Source organism: Ovis aries, chromosome 1 (assembly GCF_016772045.2).
Source record: "Ovis aries strain OAR_USU_Benz2616 breed Rambouillet chromosome 1, ARS-UI_Ramb_v3.0, whole genome shotgun sequence".
Classification (NCBI taxonomy): domain Eukaryota; kingdom Metazoa; phylum Chordata; class Mammalia; order Artiodactyla; family Bovidae; genus Ovis; species Ovis aries.
Window position 1 is genome coordinate 190084421 of NC_056054.1, and position 23903 is coordinate 190108323.

At 49.2% G+C, this 23903-nt stretch overlaps 1 protein-coding gene across 2 annotated transcripts in view; it reads right to left on the minus strand.

Moving 5' to 3' along the window:
* ITGB5 (integrin subunit beta 5) overlaps nt 1–23903 on the minus strand; it is a 112462-nt gene that overhangs the window by 30106 nt on the left and 58453 nt on the right. For both annotated transcript variants that reach the window (XM_027956587.3, XM_042232474.2), the window contains 4 exons: nt 18395–18556; nt 16827–16922; nt 14842–14931; nt 7796–7930 (listed from right to left, as the gene is read on the minus strand). In XM_027956587.3, the coding sequence (XP_027812388.1) occupies nt 7796–7930; nt 14842–14931; nt 16827–16922; nt 18395–18556 (483 nt within the window). The remainder of the gene's footprint in view (nt 1–7795; nt 7931–14841; nt 14932–16826; nt 16923–18394; nt 18557–23903) is intronic.

Consider the following 23903-nt stretch of genomic DNA (forward strand, 5'->3'; position numbering starts at 1 on the left):
CCTCCCCTGCTGGAGAAGGGACAGAGGACCCCTGGGTCCCTTCCAGCTTAGCTGTCTCCTCACAGACACACCTGAGCCTCCCTTTGTCCCAATTTCTCTCTGAGTGGCACCCACAACCGAGTCTTTCACAATCAGCCCATGGCCCTGAGGTTTTATTTAGAAGTGAAAGAAAAAGTGAGAGGGTTAGTCGCTCAGTCATGTCCAACTCTTTGTGACCCCATGGACTGTAGCCCACCAGGCTCCTCTGTCCACGGGGATTCTCCAGGCAAGAATACTGGAGTGGGTAGCCATTCCTTTCTCCAGGGAATCTTTCCGACCCAGGGATCAAAATCAGGTCTCCTGCATTGCAGGCAGATTCTTTATCATCTGAGTCACCAGGGATACATGTGGACAGACTTTCTCTTATTAAACAAAGCATGCAAAGTATGTTGCCAGCTCCTGAACTGCTTATGAGTTGCCATGAAAACAGGGAGGAAAGTGGACCTCAATGGCAGATCACAAGGGAGGAAAGGTGCCTGTAAGCCGCCCACACGGCTGGGATGTGAGGAAGGGAAAGACTGCTTGCTGTGATTCTCCCAGGAAGTCAAGCATGACCCCACTTCCCCTCTCACGCTGTGTGGTGAGAATCCTCTAGCACTGCCCTCCACGCATGGCGCTGCAGAAATCTCCAGACAGGTAGCTGGCACACCTGACCAGACAACACCCCGAGTCCTTCTCCCTTAAATGGACAGAGGCCTGGACCCACTCCAGAAACTGACCCACTGCCTGGCCCAGATGTCTCTCTTTTTCAAAAGGCTCCTCAGAACATTCTGGAAGCTCAAAACAAGTCAGGAACCACTTTTAGCTACTGTTGTTGTTAATTCTACTATCTGGGTTAGAAAAGAACTGATTTCTTTAAAAAGTCATCAATAACCTGCTTTACTGGGTACTCTTTAGGTATATTTTCGGAAAACTCTCAAAATAATTTATTCTACACATTCTATGGATCCCTTTTACTTTGGGATCATTACTGACTCTAAAAGGCCTCCCCTCAGATTCCATGACATCTAGGGACCCCCAGGGTGGGAGCGGGCATGTGTGAGACTGAGCAGGAGAGCCAGCGCCCCAGGCCCTGGAGAGGGTCCTGCTGGCAACAAGACAGCAGGAGTCAGCACTGGGGAAGGGGTGTCACAGGACATGCTGCCGGACAAGGGAGTTGAGAACAATGGCCACGAGCCAGGTCAGGAAGCTGGCAGGACCAAGCCAGCTGCAGCGAGTTGAGACTGGCCCACCCCCGCTTCCACGTGGGCAGTGGGAGGGGCAGAGGGAACGACTGACAAAAGCAAATTCAAGAGTAAGTTCCAAGGCCCTCAGGTATGGCGGGGCTCTGCAGGCAAGGAAGTGAGATGGGGACCCACCCAGGATACTGCAATCTGCCTAACGGTTACCAGCCGCTGAGTACTACACGCACCAGGCACCGTGCTTGGTATTTCCATGAGCATCTCATTTACATGCCCTAGGAGGAGGCATCCTCATTTACCAGAGAGAAAGCAGGGTTGATTGGTGGGCTCAGGGGGCTTAGTGATGCTCACACAGCTGGGGGGGTGGGGGGGTAGGCCTGTGCTCACCTTGGCACATCTCCTCCTAGAAGGAGAGAATGAGGCAAGTGTCCAGTGTCCAGAGCTGGGTTCAGAGGGATAGGCCCAGCTCACACAGGGACCATAGGTGGGGACCCCTCCCAGGTGGTGACCAGAGGTTTCTTTAAATCTTCCAGCCTTGGGCTGGGGGTAAGCTGAGTACAGATGGAAGGACAAGGAGGCTGCACCTGGCCAAGGTGCCAAGGGCATCAAGAATGTGGAGGTGAACATCTCTCCCTCTGAGGCTCAGAGAGAAGCCTAGTGCTTCCCAAGGCAACAACTTTGCTGGACTTGATAAATGGAAAGCTCTGCTCCCTGCAAAGGCAGCTGGGGGTCAGAAATGAAAATAGTTACAAACAGCCTGGACCAAGAGTCCAAGGCATTTAATTATTCCAAGACTGTGGGTAGTGTCCATCTGTGAGCATAACCTTCCCGCAGGAAAACTTGCCTGCATCATGGAATTAAGCAGCAAGAGAGGGGATTAAATCTCCCAGGACTTACCAGGAGGAAGTGGAAAGGTGAAGACCCTCAATGAGTGCTGGCAGCCAACCACCCAGGATTCAGAAATGCTCATCTGCTGTCTGCACAGGCTGCCCGGCTGGAGAAGCAGGAAGGCCTGGCTTCTCAGCAGGTCCCGCTGGCCCTCCCCAGCCAAGCTCTGGTCTAACCAAGGCCCTCACTGTCAGGGCCCATGCAGCCTAATGTCTGACTGGCCACTTGATAACCAGAAAATGGCTCAGTTTCAGCCACCAAGTTTCAGGTCCTGCTGGGCACAGAAATGCTATAAAAAGCACGTTGGGAACAGAGTCAATCTGTTCTGCCACCCCTCCCCTCAGAGTCCATTTCCCTGAGGGACCAGGAAAGAATCCAGCGAGCCTGTCAGATGGCTGGAATGAGGCTCCTTTTCTGCGACCACTGTGGACTGATGGTGAAGGCCCCCAGTTCTGGAGACTCTCCGTTTCCCACTCTGAGGTTCCAGAGGATGGTCATGGGCACAGCAGCCCTTCCTCTGAACCTCACTGAGATGCTCCTGGTTCCCCCCTTGGGGCTGCTGGCCTGATTCATCCTTTCCCAGGGGCTGCCCAACCCCCACTCAGGCCCACCAAATCCAGGCTGTGCAGATGCCAAGGCTACTCGGAGCTCACTGAGACAATGGGCTAGGACATGAGGTGGAGAGTCCCAGGGGAGGGGACAGTAGAGGGAACGCTGTGGGAAGCCTATGACGGGGCTCACAGGGTCCTTTGTACCAGGCGTTAGTGCTGGCCGCACAGCAGGCCACTTGCATACTGATGTGTCAAAGCCAGTTCATGAGAAAACCAACTTCCAGCAGCCTGGCCCACTCAGTCAGCTTTGGTTGGTGTCGGGAGGAAAAAATGGAAATCACTAGATTTGGGACTTCAAGATTTCATTTAAGGATTATTTCTCTGAGGACAACCTTTGTCCCTCACCCCCTACACCTCCTAGAGGAAATCAACCCTGACTCTTCATTGGAAAGACGGATGCTGGGAAAGACTGAGGGCAGGAGGAGAGGGCACAAGGAGAAGTCAGTGACAGAAGATGATATTGGTTGGACAGCACCATCTACGCAATGGACATGAGTCTGAGCAAACTCTGGGAGACAGTGCAGGACAGGGAAGCCTGGTGAGCTGCAGTCCATGGGGTGGCAAAGAGTCGGACACAACTTAGCAACTGAATAACAACAACCCTACCACCTGCTTCTTTTCTGAACAGACCCCTTACCCAGCGGACACAGGACAGTCAGGGAACCACAGCCTCTGGCTGGAAGGAACCACATGCTGCTGCCTGACCACCCCGACCCCTGCAGGAAATTCTGGTTACAGAGGCGAGACCCACACGGAAGCCGCTTGAACCCAGCTGTCCCACGGCTCCCCTCAACCCATGGGCCACATCCTTATCCACAGGCCAGGCCCGGAGACGCACCTGATGGTAGTGATAGCCCGTCTGCGCTCCCTGATTCCTCTTATCCAGTTGAGACCCAGCGCCTCTCCGCTGTGCCCTGTGCCCCTGCCTACCTCCTCGCCATTTCCTGACTTGCCCGCAGCCCTCCCAGCTTGTGGTGCTAAGGAACAGAAAACACCTGCCGAATAACAGCCAGACACCGTATTGGAACATTCGTCCTCCCAGTTGGCCCAATCCTGGCTCTGTCCCTGCCACTCTCCCCTCCGTCCCCAGCCCACTCCCCTCAGCTGCTTCCCACCTGCAAAAGGGCAATACCCTCATGGACTTACCACTAATGGGGCCTCCCAAACCTTCTTCTATGTCTGGAAAACTCTGAGCCTCAGCTGAAATAGTGGCCCCTGGGATGAGGGGCCTTTCTTCCTTGGGGCTCCATGAGCAAAAAGGGGGCTGAGGGGAGGCCCCCAGTTTCTCTGCCACACCAGCATGGTGGACTCCACGCTCAGAATGACCCATGCTTATGTGTAATACTCTGCTACCTGAAGTGACTTCTGAACAAGGACCCACCTTTCATTCTGCCCTGGGTTCTGTCCTCCGCTGCCTCCAGGGCCCTCAAGGAGCCCACCTCTGGTGGCCTGGCCAGCAGCACTCGGTCTGGTTATGATGGGCGAGTGGCCGCTGCTCTGTGCCAGCCTGTCTCCATCCACAGAAAACAAAACCTAGCAGCCCTGGCGGCAGAGCCAGGGGCCACACGACTGTAGCCTCTCGGACAGAGAGAGGAAACGAGGCTAGTGTGGGAGGCCTGCCTTCAGGCCGCTGTCTCAACAGGGTCACGGCCCCTCGGAGCCCGAGAGAGGCTCCGGCTCACCTGCTGGCATAGAAACGCTACGGAGAGCGTGGGAGAAGCACCCTTCCTTCTTCTGCTTCAGATGCTCCTGAAACCATCCAAATACATCTGAGATGGTCCACGTTTGCGGAAAAAAATGCCGCTTAGAAGCCTGTCCTGTCTTCTGGACAACGTTCCTATCTTGCTGAGATGTCCTAGCAGAAACAAGATCTGTACACTAGAGTGACCCCACGAAAGTGGTGATGGTAACACGTTTCGCGTCTCTGAAACTTTCCAAAGTGCACAAGGTTTAAGGGGAAAACATGGACTGCGGCATCAGTGGCTGCAGCTGTCTCCTAGCGCGCGTGCTCACCAGCAGTCAGACTTCCAGCAAGCCCCTCAGCGCCACCCCACAAGCCCACCCCAGAGTCTCAGTCTTTCTCACATAAAATGGAGAGGGAATGTCCACCTGACCCAGGGGCTGCAAGCAGCAGAGACCTGGCGGCAAAGCCCTAGCACAGCATGGAGCGCATTATAAATCCCCAGGAAACGGCAGCTCGCGTCACCATCCCCATGGTCAGGATGCTATGAGCAGTGAGGGGACTCAGGAGACTGTCGCAGGTCCACTGCCCGTCTGTGGGTGATCTCACATCTCAGGGTGCCTGGCAGCACTGAGCCACGGGGGGTGTGCAGAGCACGTGGGGAGGTACTCCCTTGCTAGAGGCTGGCCCTTGAGATCATACTCTGAGGCGAGCCCTCTGGACAGGTGCAACAGGTGTGATGGAACAGTGATGGGCAGCGAATGCCAAGGGAAGGTGGTGGGGGGTAGGAAGGAGCACTGGTGTTGGTGTCAGAGCCGGAAGGTCTGAGCCTTGGACTTCTGCTCTGCTACTTACTGGCTGCTTACTTGGGGAACTGACTGAACTCTGTGTGTTGCTCATCTGTCAACGTGAATAACTACCTTCCTTACAGGCAATGGCACCCCACTCCAGTGCTCTTGCCTGGAAAATCCCATGGACGGAGCGGCCTGGGAGGCTGCAGTCCACGGGGTCGCTGAGGGTCGGACACGACTGAGCGACTTCACTCTCACTTTACAGGGAACCCAGTGGGGTTCCATTAATGCGCCCTCAGCTGGCGTTGTATTTTTTTAAAAGCAACGCTAGTTATTCACATGGAGGCTTTGAGAATCAGAATCTACCAGATCCTTTTCTTAAAAGCTACTATCAAACCAAGTTCCCTCTATCTTATTAATATTCTGAACTAAGTGCAAGATACTAACTCCAATGATTTCAACTCCACTTCACTTTGAAAAATGTTCTTAAATCTTGCTTTTCCTGCTTTATGAGTAATCTACTTTCTCCAGCTTTGTGACCTTCCCACCTTTGATAAGCAGTTCTCCCACAAGTTAATCTCAAGCCAGTAGCAAACATGGACAGGAGACAGTAGGAACCTCAGCCAAGCCTTCCTCCAGCTGATGGCATCAACACTCCTAGAAAGCAGATTTACTCAGCTGTGCGTCTGCCTAGCTCTGCTACTGCCAACCTATGTTACCTGTCTGTATTAGGATGCCATTAGGAATTGTCTAGAGACATCTTGAAGCCCAGGCATCTGGTGTGTGCTGTACATCCTCGCCTCCTCAGTTTCATGGCACCTATTTCTCCAAGCAAAGGGTTCTTTGGGTGTTTTTCACGCATCCTTCTTTAGCTTTCCTGACACACTGCACTAAACATCCCATGCACCACAGATCTACAGAATCCACTTACAAGTATTTTTTCTGGTTAGCTCTGACTCCTTCTACATTTCATAATTGCCTCTCTAGACTCGGTGACTATAAGGCTTTTATGTTTTTAAAAACACCATCTGGATTGACTAATCATTGCAACTGATCAAAACAACATAAATATATCACAAATATGACAAGTATGAAAAAATGAAATTTTATTCAATGTGCAACTTTAATGAGATGGGCTTTCCCCACCCAAATAGTCCATGTATGTTAAAAATTTGACTTATTACTAAATAAGACAGGGATTAGAATCAATTCTACTCCTGTATTTTATTTGCATAGATTAAACCACTCTCTCCAAAATTTATTCACGTCAATAGGAAGATGGGAATAGGAGTCTGTTACAGAGACATCGCCTTATTCTATGAGTATCTTCGGAGCTAAAAGCCATAAATAAGCATTTTTAAATTTCAATAATTCATTATCTGACAACTTGATTAGCTCAATCTCCCCCTCTCCTTTTTTTTTTTTTTTTTTAAGAGCAAAAAGACACTTGGAAAAAAAACCTGAGTTAGAAAAAGATTTATTGTCTGGTCATTAGAGTCCTTCACTTTCTCAACTTTCATGCCACGTTCTGAACCGTCTTCTTTGCTGGGGTGAGGCACCCCTATAAGATTTAGAATGGGTGAGATGTATGCTTGTGGGTCGTAAAGTGGGGGAAGAGCAGTTGGGAAGGTGAAGGAGGGACAGAATCAATTACAGAACATGAGGCAACTCCAAAAGACCACACTGTGGGGTAAGCAACTGTGTGACCCCACCCATGTCTTTCTGAGCCATTTCCCTGGCGTCCAGGATATGTCTGCTAATCTCCACCTTGGCCATCATTAGTGCTTATGAAAGCCCAGAAGATACAGCCATGGATCTTTACGATCCCTCTAATATTTCCGGCTCCAGATCTTTTCATTACAGAGGAGAACTTCCCCTCACTGCCTTCCCATTTTCTGAGCAAGGAAAGTGACAACGAAGCAGAGAATGCATCTCACAGTCTGTCTGGTGCTTCTGGTGGCAGAAATCTCTAGAAGTGTGGCTGGCTCTCCATCACCACTCTGCCTGCCTCTGAGCCAGGGTTTCACCTTTGTTCTCATCACTTGTACATCCTCCTCCCTCCCTCAAGTCCTTAGCTTGGACTGTACCTTCATATGCGATATTTCTTCCCCACCGTTTGATTATATCCACTTAAAGTCAGACAAGGCAATCCATGCTCCCTCCATTGTGAGAGTTAGCCATTCCATCTGATCAGATCAGAAGAGGTGAGAGGTTTTCTTTATATTGTATAGAAGGGGAAAGTGAAAATCAGACTATCCAAGGCACAGAGCAAGCTCCAGGAGACGAGGAATGAAGGCAGGGGCTTTTAGGTTTCCACTTACACTCCCCCAACCCAATTTAATCCTTGTCAAACAAAGGTAATAATAAGTTAAAGGCACCAAAGGTACCATGTGAACTTGAGGCAGCCAATATACTGAGGGCTGTGTACTGACTGGAGTTTTTAACAAGTCCACCCGCATCTTGAAGGCACAGCACAGAGAAGGCTGAGCTGGAAGACAGAATATAAACTCCCAAAGGCCTCTAATAAGTCACGAAAGTTATCAGAAGCCAAAGCACGATGACCAATGTTAACAAGTCTAAGCACGTGAGGAGGTGAGAACTTACCGTGTCCCCGATCTTCAGGCCCTCGCACTTCCTCTGACCAGGGTAGGATACGCCGTCCTGGCAGGTGGCAGTGAAGACGAGATTAAGATCCTCAGGCTGATCCCAGACAGACAGCTCCACTTTAGACCGGATGCTCTGAACAGAGAGAGAAGAAGCCGGAACCACTCAGTCAAGGTCACAGCTGAGATGCTCTCCACACTGGTTCTCTGATGCCCACAGGGCTTCCTCTGACTCTGGGGTCTCAAGCCAAGGCGAGAGCCAGTGGGCTAGGGTTGCTGCTCCTCCCTCATCCCTTTCCTCCTCTCCTCACCCACACACCATCTTACTAGGCTGGGCCTGAGGTCTCCCTCTGGGAGCTCAGAGAAGTGCTGGTGCTCCACCTGCCGCACGATAACCTCATCTGCTTCCAAGGGTGATGAGCTGTCCCTGCTCATCTCTGCAGAGCCATCTCTCATCCCCACCCTCAGCTTTAGACATGGAGCTCTTCATATCTTGCCATGTGCTCTCTAGACTATGGGCCTTGCACTTGCCTGGGGTAATGGTCCTTTGCTCCACTGCTCCTCTCTCTCCTCCCCTGACCAGCTCTTTATCATCCTTTCCCATCAGCTCCGCAGGCACTTTCTCCCAGAACCCACCCTCCACTGCTCACCATCACATCCATCCCCCACCTGATGAGGTCCACATTCATGAGCTCTCAACTGCTTTCTGAGAGAACATAACATCTTATGTGTGGACTATGTCCTCAAGACAGTGGATGAAACCAAAATCAAGTTAAAATTATCCATCAGAATAGAAAAGATACAAGACTAAAAACACCAAATGTTGGAAAGGAGTTGGGGCAACTGGGGCTCTCAAACCCTGCTGGTGGGAGTGTGAACTGGTACAACCCTCAAGAAAAACATCAGCTGGTACCTACTAATGCTTAGGTCAACCTTAGACAAGCAGTTCACATCAGAATCATATCCAACAGAGATGTGTACTGCCCAGCAGACACAGACAGCAATGTTCACAGCAATACTGTCTATAACAGCTAGAAACTGGAACCAACCAAATGCTTATCAATAGAACAGAATTTTTTTTTTTTCCAAATTACGGTGTGCTCATGTAGAATACCATACAGTACAAAAACGAATGAAACAGGACTGCCTGTTGCCACACAGATGAATCTCATAAATATCACACAGTCCAAAAGGAAAACCAGATGTGCACAGCATACAGACTGATTCCGCTTCTTTATACTATCCCCTGGGGGAGAGTCATAGAAGAGGACATAGGAGTTCTGGAGGCAATCATGGTAATATTCCATTTTGGCCTGGGGGGCTCAATACCCGCGGTGTATTTAGTTTGTGAAAAGTCTACGCAATTGTCTGTACGTCTCCAAGTTTAAAAAATCGCCACTGAAAATCTCTAAGGAGGATACACTTTGGAGACAGAGGCCAAATGAACTAATTTGTAGTTAAGGTACATCTTACAAAAAGGATTTTTTATACACTAAATACACTCAGAATAGCAGGTTGCATACACATTCCAAGAGACACATGGATCTCCCTCCCCAGGTCAACTGACGGCCCTTCAGCCCCTACCTCCCTTCTCAGGTGCACTCCAGGCAACCAGACTTTGGGCAGAGGAAGGCAGAGGTGCTTCCTGCTCTCCTAGGGCTGATTATCTTTTTTTTTTTTCTTCTCCCCAGGTCAACTGACGGCCCTTCAGCCCCTACCTCCCTTCTCAGGTGCACTCCAGGCAACCAGACTTTGGGCAGAGGAAGGCAGAGGTGCTTCCTGCTCTCCTAGGGCTGATTATCTTTTTTTTTTTTCTGCTGAGCATGTAGTGTTACACCTGCATTAGTTAATATGCAGTTTTCCCAACACATTAACAGCTTATTGAAAACATTCTCTGCGAAAAATAGTCTCTCCCTTTGCCACCAATTGCCTAAGTGCTTCTACAACTCTAAAAATATTCTCTCTTAAACCCACTTCCTCTTCTCTTGGTAGTGCCAGCCTCCACCAGCAGAGAGGACTGCGAGAGTGCCACTCAGCACACACAGCTCTCCTGCTGCACGTGATCTGCTGTTGTTCAGATGCTCAGCCGTGTCCTACTCTCTGCAACCCCATGGACTATAGCCTGTCAGCCTCCTCTGTCCACAGGATTTCCCAGGCAAGAATGCTGGAGTGGCTTGCCATTTCCTTCTCCAGGGAATCTTCCCAACCCAGGGATTGAGCCTGCCTCTCCTGCATTGCAGGTGGATTCTTTATTGCTGAGCTGCCAGGGAAGCCCTGCTGAATGTGGTTAGTTTTTTTTTTTTTTTTTTTTTTTACAAATCTGTTCTCCCCACTGAGCTGTGAATTCCAAGGACCATAGCATATTTCTCTCTAGGACTGAACATAAACTTTTATTGCCTGGATGGAGAGAGGGCAAGATGGATATTTTTAACAACAGCTATGCTAGGCAGCTCGGGCTTAGTGGAAGAAAATTTTTGGAAGATGAGGTAAATTAAAATTGTACGTTTTAATTGTGAGTAAGTGTGAGGATGAGGCAAAGCAGTTTATCATCAAAGGGCTAGGTAGACTGGAGCTATTTAAATTTCTTAGGCTCAGTCTCATGAAATGCGAAGGCCCCATGGCTCACAAACAAGACATTGGGAAGAAGCATCAGCACTTGCCACCAAGATCTGCTGAAGCTACCGCCTGGAAGAATTCACGGGGAATCTGGCAGAGGAAGGGGACACTGAGGACTGAACTCCTAGTCGATGCATCGGTAACTGTAGCAGATGGACATGGAATCTTATGTCCTGCTCTGGCCACGACACCCCTAAGCTTTGTGTTCAGATCCAGTGTGTATTATTCTCGATCCTCATGCTGTCTTTGGAATAAGAAACGCTCTAGGATGTTAGTAAGGGTAGGAACTGTGGAGATTACTCACTTCAAACTTCTCATTTTATGGAAGTAGGAACTGAGGCCACTTAGCTGGCAGGGGCAGGCAGGATCGGAACCGGGCCTTCTGGGTCCCCCTGCAGTGCTCTCTGCAGTTACCAGGCTCTCTGCAGTTATACACTTAACTGGAAACTGGCTCTGACCTCGGGGAGTGTGGATGCTTAGGTTGTATCCTGGTTGAGTCAGTCTCCCCTCAAAGATTATGAGTTTCTGGAGGGTAGCACTGTGTTCTGTTCAGTTTTATCCCCAGGGGGTAGCATGATGCCTGCCACACATTAAGCTGCCTCTGTTTGTTGAATGAATGAAGGAAGGAAGAAGTGGCCGGGGTACCGGATACAGCAGAAAACCAAAGCCACAGCCAATGCAGTTGTGATGCATGAAAACATTGTCACTCCTGAAATTCAATGAACCCCTCCCAAATTTGCCTCTGAATATGATTCCTCACACCCTAGAACGAGTAGACAACGCCAAGAAGTTTAAAGGCTGTTAAATACCCAGGCTAGGTGACATTTGCAATCATTTTATGGCGGGCCAGCTGTGGAGCAGGAAGAGCAGACTATGGCAACAGCGAAAAGAAAGCCATGTGCTTGGTGAGGAGGCCTCTGACGTCACCCTCCACGTGCAGCTCTAGTGGCGTCCAGCACACCCTGTTCTTGCTCATGCTGAACAGGGACCCCCCAGCATTTCTCCCCGAGCTCAACCCTCCCTTTGTCTGTGTGACGCAATGCTGGCGTCGCGTGTACGCACATGCGTGCGTCTAGGGCCCTACCTCCGAGCTCTGGAAGGGAGCCTCCCACCAGCACCCACTGTCAGCAAAGCTCCACACCGGGGATCCCTCACAATCAAGAATCCAGCATAGCGAGAAAAAACGTAGCAATCAAAGCCCAGAGGTGCAGACTTCCCACCATGAAAGCAGAGAACAAGACTCTAGTCTACAAGCCGTTGCACTAGACACGCCTTCATGCTGCGCCCCCTCCCCGGCCTCGAGTCACACCACTTCGTCCGCTATGCGTGCTCCGCTGCAGTCCCTTCAGGATGTCCCCACAGACGGTGAGCTGGCACTGGGGGAGGCAGCGTCCACGCCACACTTACTCATGCCTTGTGTGACTCACAGGAAATCCACCACAAAGTGCAGAGGCGGGAAGGTGACGACGAGAAATGCAAACAGTCCAATTAGAGCCATGCCCTGACCCTGACCGGGTAGAGAAGCAGGTGAAAGGATAACCAGAGCCCCTACCACAGGCCAAAGTACGCACATACACATGGGCCCATGCAGGCTCAAATCCAGGAGACGGGTGGGCGGCTGAGGCCCAGTCCTTACCAGAAAGGACCGCAGCCAATGAATCAGGTGCTAATGAACACTGAACACCGAAGTGCCCCCAACACAGCTTCCACCAGCTAGACTTTGCTCTGAACACCTTGCTGTTTCACATTTCTATATTTAATGTATTTCTTTAAAATTTCCACTGAAGGAAAGAGTAGAAGTAAGGAGTGACCAAGGGTCCCAACTTTTTAGGGTGATTGACACGTTCACTCTGGTGATGATTTTACACGTGTGTACAACTGTCAAAAACTTATCAAAGCATGCACTTTAAATCAGTACAGTGCATTATAAATTAGTTTGTTAATTACTTCTCAAGAAAGCTGTTTTCGTTTTCCACTGAATTTGAATAGCTGCTTTGGATCGTATTCCAGAAATGCCCATTTTAAAGGGCAGGTTTCACACACTCTGGTGTCACAGAGTCTGGTTTCCTAACATGTTTCCTTACAGACACACCAATCTAACTCAGGGTGCAGCTATAATACTGGATCCATAGAGGTCCTTGGGGGCTCACTCCAGGTTCCAAATGGTGCCCCTGCCTGGAACGGATCTTTTCTCTACTCTGCCGGTTCCTGATTCCTCAGCCACAGAGAGGGCTCCCTGCTCCCCTCCAGACCTCTGCCTCACCCAGGCCCCTGGGTTTCCATTAAGAAGGCAAATTCATCTGTCGTGAGTCCTGCTCAGGTCATTGCACCATGCCTCAGAGGGAGAGCAGCGTCTCTGAGATTCCACCTGGGGATCCACTACCAAGGCCCCGTGCGCCTGGTCTGCACTGGACCCTCACATGGTTGTGCATGTGCAGACCGCTCAGTCACACGGAACACTGACTGAGCACAGCGCCTTTTCCAACTCTGGCGAGCACCAGCTGCTAGTCCTACAGAACCGGGTGTCATGATGCCCTTCTTTCTTAGACCCATGAGGAGCAGGAGGGCCTGGGCCTTGGACAGCAAACGCTTCCAGGGGTGCCCTGGAGCTCTGGCTGCCAGCTACCCAGGATGTCAGAACTCAGGAGCTGACTGAGGATGGAGATGCTGGGAGATGGCTCCTCCTCAGAAGCCCAGGGGAAACCTGCACCCCATGCCGGAGTCCAGGACACAGTCACCCTTCAGCCATTTCTTCCCCAAAGGCTCTGGCCTGGCAAGAGGTAAGCAGTGGTCACTGCATGGTTGAGAGCTGGTCAGCAACAGTCCCCCTGCTAACCCAGGGGTCTTCAAGCCCTAGGACTCCAGCAGGATGGGGCAGTCAGTCCAGGGCATGCCCCTGGCTCTCACTCTGACCCCGCTGTTCGTGTCCAGAGCTTGAGACCCGGGGTATGACGGTGAGGGGGGCCCTTGGGACAGTGGTGACATGGGGCAGGCCTGGCCCTTCCCTCACACACACCCTGCTCAGACTCCCTCACTACATTACACCTCCACGCACTGCAGGAATCTGAAAACCGCAAAGCGTAGCTAACCTGGAAACCCGGTCTCACTGGGCTCTGTGCTGGCCAATGGACACGATGAAGATTAAAGGTCAGAGATCAGAAAAGAGGATGTTAGTGTGAGAGAAGTGAGCTAGGAAAGGCGAAGGAAGTCCAGTTTCTCTCAACAGGAAGTTCCAAGAATGAGGATCAGAGTATGTATGAGAGAAAGAGGACCCTTAGCTGCACAGAACTAGGGGAGAGGTACGGGGAGGAGGGAAAACCTGCCCCGACTCCTTACTGCCACCCACTCACCGCCTTCAGGAGACTAGGAGAAGGCTGGCACCCTACTCTCCGGGTCCTCTGTAACAAGGGTATTACCTACAGCCTCTGGTCTAGCACAGCAGCATTTTGTAACTCAAAATAAGGCCACCACAGCAGGAAACAGCCAAACTACACTTACTCCATGTAGAACTTTGTTTCTAACAGGCAGAGGCACTCTGAATTCCAACTCGGGTACCACCAGGCCTCATGAGGGGCTGGGTGGGCACTGGAGGCTTCACAGAGAGGGGCACGTACATGCCAGCACAGGAATCGGGGCTTGTCTTTTCCCGAGGAGAGGAGGTCTGTGTCAAGCACTTTTTGGGTGTTAGGAACGGAGGGAAGGGGGTGGGATGGAGAGAGATTTGGGAATCGCAGATGACTGGCTTGGGAGGCAGCAGCACCCCACTAAATCATGTCGTTAAGCATGTACTTATTACTACAGCAGAGTCAGGCTAATGGAGCTACAGTAGCGCAGTATTTAACAGCCCCGCAGGCTCCCTCGAAAAGGACCTAATTAGAGCCTAAGCATGTAGGCAAAAGGACTGTTGTTGACCCTTTACGGATTCTTCTGACCCATTTTAGTCTGTGGCTCAATGTGGAGCTCCAGGAGCCTGGGGAATTTCAGTCCTGCTGGGAGGCGAGCAGGGTGCGTGCTTCTCACTTCTTGCCACAGGGAACACGGTGGCAAGATGGCCCAGGCACCTGGATGGCTGAAGAGCACCTGTACCCACCACCCAAGCGTGGTGCCCTGATGGGGATCAGGGTTACCACAAAGGGAGAAGCCAAGCACATCCCAGGGCCAGAGACTGAGCCATGTGCTGCTCCACTGGGATCCGCTCACAATGTGAGTCCAGGTGGCAGGGGTCAGGGGAGACCGAGGCACAGGCGGGACGCCTTCTCTACCCCGAATCCAAATGGAGGAGGAAGGCGCCAAACTCAAGAGGCAGGAGGCAAGACACAGAACCAAGCGCCCCAGCACAATGGCGCCCTTCCAACCCGAGCCTGCACCAGCTCCTGGAGCCCCAGGGGGAGCGGGTGAGGGTGGGGGTGGGAGAAGAAATCTGTGACTTACGTTGTATGCATTGATAATCAGCTGAAGAATATTTTTGGAGTCTCCGTGTAAAATCTCCACTGTTGTTCCAGGTATCAGGGCTGTAAAATTCTTCAGGGAAAAAAAAAAACAAAGAAAATAAATGAGCCCATTCTGCCTTTCCATCCTGTCAAACAGTGAACACTGACCTACTGAGCTAGAATGGTCAGGGCCCTCCGCACTGCTTCTGCCATCCCCTGGCACCATAACTCAGAGAAGCCGCAAGTAAGCACAAGGGAATGGAGCTGTTGCAGTAGGCTGTGGAATCTCGGTTCTCCACGGTCTGAGTGAGAAGGGTCTGACAAGCTGTGTTTCTAAAGTACAATATCAGGCTTCTTCCTGGAGACCCCTCCTCTCTGGTATGTCATGGAAAAACACTCTGAAATTCCGTCCTCTAGTGTCAATATAGGGAGCCCTGGTGGCTCAATGGTAAAGAACCCTCCTGCAATGCAAGAGATGCGGGTTTGATCCCTGGCAGCATTCTTTCCTGCCAGAAGAGCCTGGCAGGCTACAGTCCATGGGTTTGCAAGAGTCGGACATGACTTAGTGACTAAACCACCACCACCACCAGAATCAATATATTTTCAATGTTCTTGTCCTCTCTTCTAGACTACATAGGTATTCCCAGTTTCCGTTCAAAGATGCCCTCAAACTGTCCAGGAAGAGGGAAAGAGGAAACTCTGCCAATGGTCTCCAAGACAGTCTCTTTTCTTAGCAGGGAACTGAATGGGAATGGTGCCTTCCAAGGAGGTCTGGTATCTCTGGGTGAAGTCCTTGGCAAAGCAAGCAGCCTTGACGTGGCTGCCTTTCTTCTTTCACTGGTACCAAGGCCAGTGTATGTCACTTACTAAAGTGACAGAAACATCTAGAAATAGCCACCACCCTCAGCCTGCCTTAGACTGGACACGCCTCCTCCCTGAGTGAGGTGTACTTGGTTCTAAGCAAGGTTGCCCTAAGCGAAGGTGGGTCTCTTCCCTCCTGAAGCATCTGGAGTATAGTCCGTGCAACCACCTCTCCAAAACTGATCCCTGTAAATGGCCATATTCTATCCTGCTATCTTCACTAAACAAAGACCAAAAAAATCTCTTTCTCTTGTTTTCATCTAAAATTGATTCAGACTGAAAGAAGATAAGAACTTAAGAAGATGTAAGTGGCATTTTATCAATGATCTGAGGCAGGTACAGTAGAAACACACCTTCAGACAAAGGTTCTCCGGTGGATATTTAAGAGCAGCAGAGAGAGGGGACTGGGGTTGATTGTTCTAGAGGTGGGGATGAACTTCTCATGACCTCTCATTTCAAAGGATGTCAGAGGTGAGCTGGGCTTCACACCCAACTTACATGAACACTCCGGGAGCAGCTCGCAGGGGAGTTCTAGTGAGAGGCGATTTGCCCGTGATTGTGGGGGAGAAGCACATTCATGAGGGGAGAGTAGAGCGTGGCCCGTGGGATGGCTGGGGCAAGTCTTGTAACAGACTCAAGACACTTACTGTTTTCTTTGGAAATTCCTGCCCCAGACTAACCCACTGGTCTCCCACACTCTGTGGGAGGGCACACAGACTCTGCACGCAGCCTGTCTACATGTATGCCTAGTTTTCTCTCTGCACGTCTTCCTTTTATGCCTTCCTTCCCTATTCCCTGGGTGTTTCCATTTCATCATCCGAAAAACAGGAATTGAGACTGTTTCCCTCATTATCAAATTAGAAACCATATGTTTAACTCACTTGGTATGCTCTGCTATAGGAATGCCTAAGAGCTTCCTCAATACCATCATTTTCCACTAGATCAAGACAGGACTATATCCCACCCTCCTTTGGATCTCTGCCCACACAGAGCAGGGCATTAACACTCCTCATGCGGCCGCCCCGCACTTCACCTGGCCCCACATTCCATTCTCCCATTCATCTCAGAGTCAGCAGGGCCCCCAGATTCAGGCCACCAGCCTCCCTCGCTCCCTTCCAGGTGTACCTTATAGAGCATATAGTGGTTTTTCGTCACTGCAAAGATGAGGTTGATGTTGTTCTCTGCCAATTTCTCTCCGAGCAAGGCAAGGGATGGATAGTCCTAGGGCCAAGGCAAAAGTCAAGGCTGTAACATTTCTTGCAAGTAGAGACACTAGCACCTGGCTCCAACGTGCACTCAGTAACTCATCACCTGTGCAGATAATAAGCATCTTCCCCTAGCAGCCCCTTAACAGCCCTTACTGAGAAACTATGTAGGGAAGATTCTCCAGGAAAGGACCCTCTGGCACCCACCAAACCAGACTCACTCCCCCTGCCCCTCTCAACCCAGAATGGAGAAGTGATGAGTGGAGGTCTCCCACACTTGGTCTGTGTTTCCATCCGTTCCACAGGAATGTGCAGAGTGGGGAAGCCACAAAAGGGCAGCGACCACGTCCTACCATCAGCACCTGTTTATCTGTCTTCTCTCCCCTAAGACTTTCTTCCTGATCTCCTTGCCCTATTTTCCTTTTCCCATGCCCAATGTTGGACCTGCCAATGTCCTGCACAGGTTCTGCTCAGTCCTCTCATGGCTCAGAATGGGCAGAATAGGCTGCTGACATTTGGACAAGTCAGGCTGCGGCATGGGAAGGGGTACAGAGGAGGGAGGGAGGGAGAATGCTCCCTGAAGGATGCTGCAAGGCAGCTTAACAAAGTCCTGAAGGATTTTAAGGGCCGATAATGGGTCCAGGAGTCCTCATCAGTGAGGTTCTACAGTTATCAGGTAGTATAGTTAGGAGTTCTTTCTCTGGACTCCATTATTCTTGACCACCTCTTAAAACTGGGGAAAATGGGTTAGTCCAGCAAGATTTATAAAGAATTTCTCTCTAGTCAGCCACTCTACCAAATGCACTCTGGAAAGCGCATTTGGGAAGGAAGAGGATATTTGGGAAGAAAAAAACAAACTTTGTACAGCAAGTGTGAAAAAAGATCTTAACTGTTGGGTCTGGGTGACAGGTAGGTAGAAGTTCATTTACTGGCCTATTGCATGTTTGAAATTCTGCATAAATTCTATTTAACTGCACAACCACAGTGACGGACTACCGGGAGTGGCGAGTCCTTGGGGCTTCTCATCCAGTACAGGACACCTGCCACCTGCCCCCAACACTGGTGGAGCTCAGGGCCTCAGGAAGCCCATTTCTAGAAACCCGGAAGTCTTGTCTTTGCTGGTCTTGCCTCATAACTTCTGTCCCAGTTTTTTTTCCTCTGCGGGAACACAGCCCCCTCTCTCATGTAAAATCGCCTCTTCCCTTTGACATCTATCCTGTCTCACCCACCTCTTCCTTCAACTAAACCTTCCTCGTGTGGGTGCACAACAGCAGAAAGATGAACCAGCCACAGAAATCCTTGAGAGACGCTCTAAGGTAATGATGAGCAGGAGTTCTGGAAGCCCAGTTGGAGGAGGTGGAATAGAAACCCAGTCCCAAGAAAGGATGGGGAAGTCAGTGAGCAGAGGTCCAGAGGAAGGTGGCCAAGGCTGGGTGAGGCCGCAGAACGTGGCAGGGTCGCGGGGCGGTGCCGGAGTCCGGCCCTCACCATCTGGTTGGACGCCGTGTACTCGTTGGCCTCGTTCAGGTGACACTGGCCGTCATGCGGCTGCACCAGGCCCCCCAGCTTTCCGTCCAGTGCGATGTGGGGCACGTCGTCCGTGGTGAACACCAGCAAGTGCAGCGCGTCCTTTCGCCAGCCGATCTTCTCCTGAGGGACAGAAGTTGACGGGTTTAAAGGCTTCCTGGCTGCCCTGGGGCATCAGGCGGGGCACTGGCCCTTCCCAGGCGTTGTGGTGCGGATCACAGGTGATCCTCTGCGTGCACAGCTGGGGATCACTCTGCAAGCACTGCAGAACCACAGAGAGCCAGCTGACGGGGGAAGCCAAGGGGCAGAGGTGAATCTCCGTCGTGGGGCCCACCTGTGCCTGGAACCCCTTGCTGCAGGCCACCCTGCCCTCGCTGCCCCCTCTCTACCCGATAGCCACCCCTGCCGGAGGCCTCCCCTCTGAGTCTCCCCTAGTATTCCTTCCACAGAACAGCCGTTAGCCACCCCAACTCCCCCACACTCCAGCACACCCGGCTGGCCGCCATGGTCCGAGATGGCCGCTTCAGCTCCCCAGTTAGGACACACATCACTCGGACAGAGCGCCCAAACCACCAGCAGACGGGTCTGTCTTTGGGGAATTTGATAGAATCTGCCATCTTTCTGGGAGATGTAAACTACTTCAACCATTAACTGAATCACTCCAGTGATTAAGGTCGATCAGATAACCTTTCTTCTCCCTTTAACTGCTTCACTGTGTGGAATATGCCCACTCTTCAGACAGTAGCATGGCTCAATACAGGCTATACTGTCACGGAAGGGCTCTACTTTAAATCTTTAACCTCTGTGGCCCTGACACGACACAAATCACTCATAATCATTACAGCTGGGAGCAGCTAGATCCTGACACAGGGCAATGAAATCTGGGATTGGAGTGCTTCCATACCAGCAGTGAAAGGAAACACACGGGTGGCAGGATGGACACAGGAAGGATTTAAACTCTGCTGAGTTATCTGCACACGGACACGGGACACTGAAATGGACCCGATTCACAGACTTCCCAAGTTAAAAGCTACCACCTTATGGCAGATGAGGGGGTGAGGGTATCATCCTTTCTTATCACCAAAATGATGGACAAAACAGCCTTTAAGAGCTGAGACATTTTCTTATTCACTCGAAAAGCAGCATGGAAATAAGTCACAAAAAGAATAACACAGGGAAGAAAAGGTGGTTTGAAAGGAAGCCAGCGAGGACGGAAAGCCAGGATACCAGCTGTGAGCAAGGAATCCACCTCTGGGGAATCAGTTTCCCAGATGCTCAACATTCAGCCAACAAACAATTACTGACCTCTGACCTCGCACAGGCTCCATGGAAGGCACTGGGTCTATGAAATCATCTGTTTCGGACCCCAAAAAGCTTGCAGTCAAGCAGAAATACAACTTCAACATATCAGGATAAGTGTGCTAAAGAAGGTAAATACACTCTCAACAGAAACTGGGGGAGGAAGCGAGAAAGTCTTCCCAGGGTAGAGGAAACATAAACTGAGCTAAAGGTCAGGACCCTTCCAGGAAGCTGGAAGAAGACATGAGGGGGCAGGCAGAAGCTGGGGACGGGGAGGTGTCCTAGGCACTAGTAAAGGTTAATAAGAAGGCCAGGCACAGAGGACAGAATCTCCTCTGTCCATGGAATAATGGTCAGGCAAGAATAATGGAGCGGGTTGCCATTCCTTTCTCTAGGGAATCTTCCCAACTCGGAGATCAACCCCGGGTCTCCTGCCTTGCCCGCAGACTCTTAACCGTCTAAGCCACCAGGAAGCCGAGTAAAGGCACAATGAGGAGGCCGGGCACATTTTCAAAACCCTGAGGAAGACACCTAGAAGGTCCCCTATGGCAATGGAATCCTAAGTTGTGACAAGTCTAATTTAAGGGATTAGAAGTGGAGAGGAGTGAGTCCCCTTGGTGGCAAGACTGAGAATATGTTAGGAGGGCCAATAACTGGCATGTATGGGAACTCAACAATGAAAACTCAGAACAATTTTGAAAAAAAAAAAAAACAACAAAGTTGTGGAATTGATTCAATCAGGCCAAGGCTACAGTAATTGAGACAGTGTGCTACTGAGAAAAGGAAAGACACATGGACCAGCGGAACACAGCAGAGACCAGAAATAGACCCACACACATACGGTCGATTTAATGGAATAATCAGACATCTATTTGAGAAAAAAATGAAGCTTAACCCATACCTCTCACTATGTACAAAAATGAGCTCAAATAGGATCACAGACCTAAAACTATAATGTGTCCAAAGGAAAGAAAGGAGAAAAAGCTTTATAATCTTGGTTTGTAATCTTGGTATAAGCAAGACTTCTTAAATGAGTCACAGGACAAACATCTCATGAATTGGACTTCACCAAAATTAAAACCATCTTCTCTTTGAAAGTTACCATTGAGAAAAATGAAATGACAAGGCATGATTGGGAGAAAATGTTTGGCAAAAAATAAAAATCTGATAAAGGACTTGTACTCAGAATGTACAAAGCACTCTCATAGGTTGGTAACAACACAAACAACTGAATTTTTAAAAATAGAAACTTGAATAGGCACTTTACTGAAGAAGAGATATGGATGGAAACAAGCACACAAAAGGATCCTCAACATTAGTCATTAAGGAGGTGCACATTAAATTCACAATGAGATGCCACCAGATAGCTATGCCAAAAAAAAAAAAGAGCCCTGAAGATAGCAAGCTCTGGAAAGAATGTGGAACAACTAGACCTCTCATAAATTGCTAGTGAAAATACAAAATGTTTTGGCAACCTTGGAAAACAGTTTGGCATATTCCTATAAAGTTAAATACACACTGACATCAATTCAGCAATCTCACTCTTTGGTATTTATCCAAGAGAAATGAAAACTTTTGCTCACATAAAAACTACTATGCAAATATTTATATAGCAGCTATTCATGATCACCAAAATTTAGAAACAATCCAAAGGTCCATCAAGTGGTGAATACATAGACATACCATCACACATCTCTAGATGGAATACTATTCAGCAATAAAAAAGGACAAACTGCAGATACACACAACTCAGATGAACCTCCAAAGCTCCAGATTTAAGTGGAAAAAGCCTAAAAAAAACCCTCAAAGGGCAACTTACTGCCTAACTTCATTCAGAAGACATTCATGGAAAGACAAATATATAGGGACAGAAAACAGATCAATGATGGCCAAAGGCTGAGGGCAAAGAGAGGAGTCAACAACAGACACCACCAGAAAACTTCCCCAGGTGAAAGAAATCATCTACATCTCTTTTTTCATCTATTTTTTTACTTCATCTATATCTTAATTCTTAATTTCTTCATCTATATCTTAAAGTCTTATTTAAGACTTTACACATACAAAAGGGTGAATTTTACTCTGTGTAAATTTTCCCTCAATACACCTGACTTGAAAAAACCCTTGAAGAAGTACACATCTTTTAACTCAATGACTCTCCTTCAGGAGACCATCTGCAAGAAGTATTCTGAAACACACATAGCTGTATTCTTACTAATAGTGACAAAACAGGAACCAGGTGGAGACCCTACTACTCGGGAACAGTTAAGGCAACTGAGATCTCTCCTCACTGCCACTAGACACTGTGTTCATAAAAAGTATGAAATTGTAAACATTTAAAACAGTGAAAAAGAATACAGTACTGTAATTAGAGTGTGATTAAATTTGGCCTTGGAGTACAGAATGAAGCAGGACAAAGGCTAATGGCGTTCTGCCAAGAGAACGCACTGGTCATAGCAAACACCCTCTTCCAACAACACAAGAGAGGCCTCTACATGTGGACATCACCAGACAGTCGACACCAAAATCAGACTGATTATACTCCTTGCACCCAAAGATGGAGAAGCTCTATACAGTGAGCAAAAACAAGACTGGGAGCTGACTGTGGCTCAGATCATGAACTCCTTATTGCCAGATTCAGACTGAAATTGAAGAAAGTGGAGAAAACCACTAGACCATTCAGGTATGACCTAAGTCATATCCCTTATGACTATACAGTGGAAGTGAGAAATAGATTTAAGGGACTAGATCTGATAGACAGAGTGCTTGATAAACTATGGACAGAGGTTCATGACATTGTACAGGAGACAGGAATCAAGACCATCTCCAAGAAAAAGAAATGCTAAAAAGCAAAATGGCTGTCTGAGGAGGCCTTACAAATAGCTGTGAAAAGAAGGGAAGCGAAAGGCAAAGGAAAAAGGAAAGATATACCCATTTGAATGCAGAGTTCCAAAGAATAGCAAGAAGAGATAAGAAAGCCTTCCTCAGGGATCAATGCAAAGAAATAGAGGAAAACAACAGAATGGGAAAGACTAGAGATCTCTTCAAGAAAATTAGAGATACCAAGGGAACATTTCATGCAAAGATGGGCTCGATAAAGGACAGAAATGGTATGGACCTAACAGAAGCAGAAGATATTAAGAAGAGGTGGCAAGAATACACAGAAGAACTGTACACAAAAGATCTTCACGACCCAAATAATCACGATGGTGTGATCACTCACCTAAAGCCAGACATCCTGGAATGTGAAGTCAAGTAGGCCTTAGGAAGCATCACTACAAACAAAGCTAGTGGAGGTGATGGAATTCCACTTGAGCTATTTCAAATCCGAAAGATGATGCTGTGAAAGTGCTGCACTCAATATGCCAGCAAATTTGGAAAACTCTGCAGTGGCCACAGAACTGGAAAAGGTCAGTTTTCATTCCAATCCCAAAGAAAGGCAATGCCAAAGAATGGGCAAACTACTGCACAATCGCACTCATCTCACACACTAGTAAAGTGATGCTTAAAATTCTCCAAGCCAGGCTTCAGCAATACATGAACCATGAACTTCCAGATGTTCAAGCTGGTTTTAGAAAAGGCAGAGGAACCAGAGATCAAATTGCCAACATCCGCTGCTGCTGCTGAGTTGCTTTGGTCTTGTCTGACTCTATGCGACCCCATAACGGCAGCCCACCAGGCTCTCCCGTCCCTGGGATTCTCCAGGCAAGAACACTGGGGTGGGTTGCCATTTTCTTCTCCAATGCATGAAAGTGAAAAGTGAAAGTGAAGTCGCTTAGCTATGTCCAACTCTTTGCAATCCCATGGACTGCAGCCTACCAGGCTCCTCCATCCATGGGACTTTTCAGGCAAGAGTACTGGAGTGGGTTGCCATTGCCTTCTCTGGCAACACCTGCTGGATCATTGAAAAAGCAAGAGAGTTCCAGAAAAACATCTATTTCTGCTTTATTGACTATGCCAAAGCCTTTGACTGTGTGGATCACAATAAACTGGAAAATTCTGAGAGAGATGGGAATACCAGACCACCTGACCTGCCTCCTGTGAAACCTGTATGCAGGTCAGGAAGCAAGTTAGAACTGGACATGGAACAACAGACTGTTTCCAAATAGGGAAAGGAGTACGTCAAGGCTGTATATTGTCACTCTGCTTATTTAACTTATATGCAGAGTACATC